The sequence below is a fragment of the Panulirus ornatus genome, chromosome 1 (assembly GCF_036320965.1).
Source record: "Panulirus ornatus isolate Po-2019 chromosome 1, ASM3632096v1, whole genome shotgun sequence".
In the NCBI taxonomy this organism is placed as follows: domain Eukaryota; kingdom Metazoa; phylum Arthropoda; class Malacostraca; order Decapoda; family Palinuridae; genus Panulirus; species Panulirus ornatus.
In genome coordinates, this window is record NC_092224.1 from 68,043,283 (window position 1) to 68,046,107 (window position 2,825).

General features: G+C 47.0%; 1 protein-coding gene across 1 annotated transcript; it reads left to right on the forward strand.

Moving 5' to 3' along the window:
- Window positions 1-907: 907 nt before the first annotated feature.
- On the forward strand, window positions 908-2,011 carry LOC139752078 (uncharacterized). The gene has a single exon (XM_071667974.1). The coding sequence runs from the start codon at window positions 975-977 to the stop codon at window positions 1,842-1,844; it is 870 nt and encodes a 289-aa protein (XP_071524075.1). The 5' UTR covers window positions 908-974; the 3' UTR covers window positions 1,845-2,011.
- Window positions 2,012-2,825: the final 814 nt, after the last annotated feature.

Here is a 2,825-nt window from a genome sequence, read left to right on the forward strand (position 1 = left end):
GTTTGTTGATGGTCACTTCAGCCAAGGTTTTCTCCCGTGAGTTGTACGCTACGGAGAACTAGCGACCAGCCAGGCCAGCGCAAGCAGCCACGGTCACACCCACAGTCATCCTGCAGCATGTAAATAGTTGGATCCTAATCTCCTAGATGGATCGTCTACCCTCCCCCAACCCAACCTTCCCAGCCAAGCCCCTCCGCCCGTTACCCCAGGATCATCAACCTTCCACACCTCACTCCTCAAGTGCCCATCCCTCACCCTACCCCACACACACTCCTACCCTCCTCCCAAACTCCTTTTCTCTCTCACCCACAGCCTCCCAGACCCGTAGGTGTCCTAGTCTACTTTAAGGAAAAGTCTCAAAGAGTGACACGGGTGTTTCCAGCATTCTTTGATCGCTGGAAACTATCGCAAAATGAACTCTGGACGCCAGAGATGTTCAGCGATGAGGATTTCCTGTTTCGTCCGTATCTGTAACTTTGATGGATGGATTAATTTTTGTTCCTGAAGATTAATCATTCTCTCTCTCTCTCTCTCTCTCTCTCTCTCTCTCTCTCTCTCTCTCTCTCTCTCTCTCTCTCTCTCTCTCTCTCTCTCTCTCTCTCCTCACGTGCAGACACTGCCTAAAGCGCTAAATCTTACACGTACTCATAAGGTAGGCCTCTGTCACAACATACTTGTATGAGATAATTCTCCTGCACACCATCACTGTGCGACTGTGAGGTAAATTGAGCCAAGTGATGATCATGCTCCACCCCAGCAGCACAAAGGGACCGGCAGATTATGCCCCTCCCTCAAACCTCTAAGCCCCGCCCCTCGACCAATGGCCTCTCGCAGTCACACAGACGGGGTATAAATACCGGGAGGCTGGTTGATTTTTTTTCACATCCTCCTTAACTGGTCTAAGCAGTGCGCACGATCATACCACACAGCCTAAACGTTCGTGTACCTTATCAGGCATATCAGGGAGTATAACCATGGCAGTCATCTCTGGCCGTGACCCGCTGCCAGCCGTCCTCACGCCACCGTCAACGCCTACCGGTGCAACGAGCTTCTTCCACTCGCCGAGGAAGGCATCTTCCGCTACCGGTGTGTCCACCAGTAGTAGCAAAGGAGCGAATCCTCAGATGCCAGGGTTCGGTCCCCTGATGAGCCACATGCCCGGCAGTGTGCCTCTTCTCCCTCCCGTGCCCTTTGTGCCTGGTGTCGCTGATCTGGAGTCGCGCGTCTCAAGTGTTCTGGATACCTACGGAGTCTTCTCCTTCGGCGCCTTTCCCTGGGCAGCTGTGACCTCCAGTTGCGATCAGTTTAACCATCTTCTCCTGTCAACTGGTGGGAGATTAGTTCGTCCCAAGAAGCGCTACATATGTCAGTTCTGTCACCGAGAGTTCACCAAGAGCTACAATCTGATGATCCATGAACGGACCCACACGGACGAGCGGCCTTACCCCTGCGAAATCTGTGGCAAGGCCTTCAGGAGACAAGACCACCTCCGAGACCACAAGTACATCCACAGCAAAGAGAAGCCCTTCAAGTGTTCCATCTGCGACAAGGGCTTCTGCCAGGCTCGCACTTTGGCTGTGCACGAGAATGGCCACACCGAAGAGGAACGACGGAAAGCTGTGCCTCCGACGGCCGCCCCAGCAGCCACGGCAGACGTCACCAGGGGCTCACCTCTGACGACTACCACAGTCAACAAAAACGTCGAGGTGGAATCCCGGGAAGGAGTCATAGCTGCCCCGCCAGAGGCTTCTGCGCTTCAGGAAACCCCCGAGGAGAGTGCCAACGTTCACCAGCGGTCGTTCCGACGACGAAGAGGTTTTACAATCCTTGACCTGATTAGCTAGAGAAGAATAAGGTCTTCCTCCTGCCTCCAGAGACCCGGGTCGTCACCCAGCGCGATGGTATCATATCGATGCTGTCTTACAGGCTCACTGATCACTCTCAGCTTTAATACTATTGTATATAATTTGTACATACAGAGATGTATTTTCATATTTGCAGTAAAATGATACATTTCAGTCGTGTTGTTTCATTAAGTCCCTGTGAGAGTTTTGCCGGCTGTGTCACATTAAAAGATGAATATGATCATTATGGTTTGTTCAAAAAAGGACATCATGTCATTCACAAAAGAAAGATAAAATGTTGATCAAGAGAAAATAATGACGATAAAAGGAGTTCAACAAATACTTATGACCGCGTGAGATCTTAAGATATTTATACTTCATGTTTCATGCAAAAGAGAAGATAAGTATGATATGGAAACTCTCTCTCTCTCTCTCTCTCTCTCTCTCTCTCTCTCTCTCTCTCTCTCTCTCTCTCTCTCTTCGTGCTAAATACTATCCTCCTTGTTTTATATCAAAATCTCGTCTAAGTGGGCACTCGTAAGTTAGGAGGTACGTACTTCCAGTCGTCAGTATATATATATATATATATATATATATATATATATATATATATATATATATATTTATGAAACATTAGCCTTAATTGTTTCAGTGTTTCAGTAAGTTTCAAAATATCTTGTTAATACATTCGAACATTTTGACGCTACTAAATGCTCATTACATGACAACTTTAGATATATAAATGCTTTTGTCAGCAGCAAACACTATGTTTAATATAAACCAGAACGTATGATGTAACTGTTGAATGACAAGTCTCCATTTCATTCACTTTCTGTATGCTTCAACGATAGCATTCTTCAATTTTAGTCTTCCTCTAGAAAATATAAAACACGAAACTAAGTTTAGAAAGAAAAGTTTTTCGTACAGCTACGGGAAATTTCAATATTCCCTCAGGTACTGATCCTTAAAGTCTCTTGTGTG

Coding starts and splice junctions, on each gene's coding strand:
- LOC139752078 (XM_071667974.1), top strand. CDS start 975: ATGGCAGTCATCTCTGGCCGTGACCCGCTGCCAGCCGTCCTCACGCCA.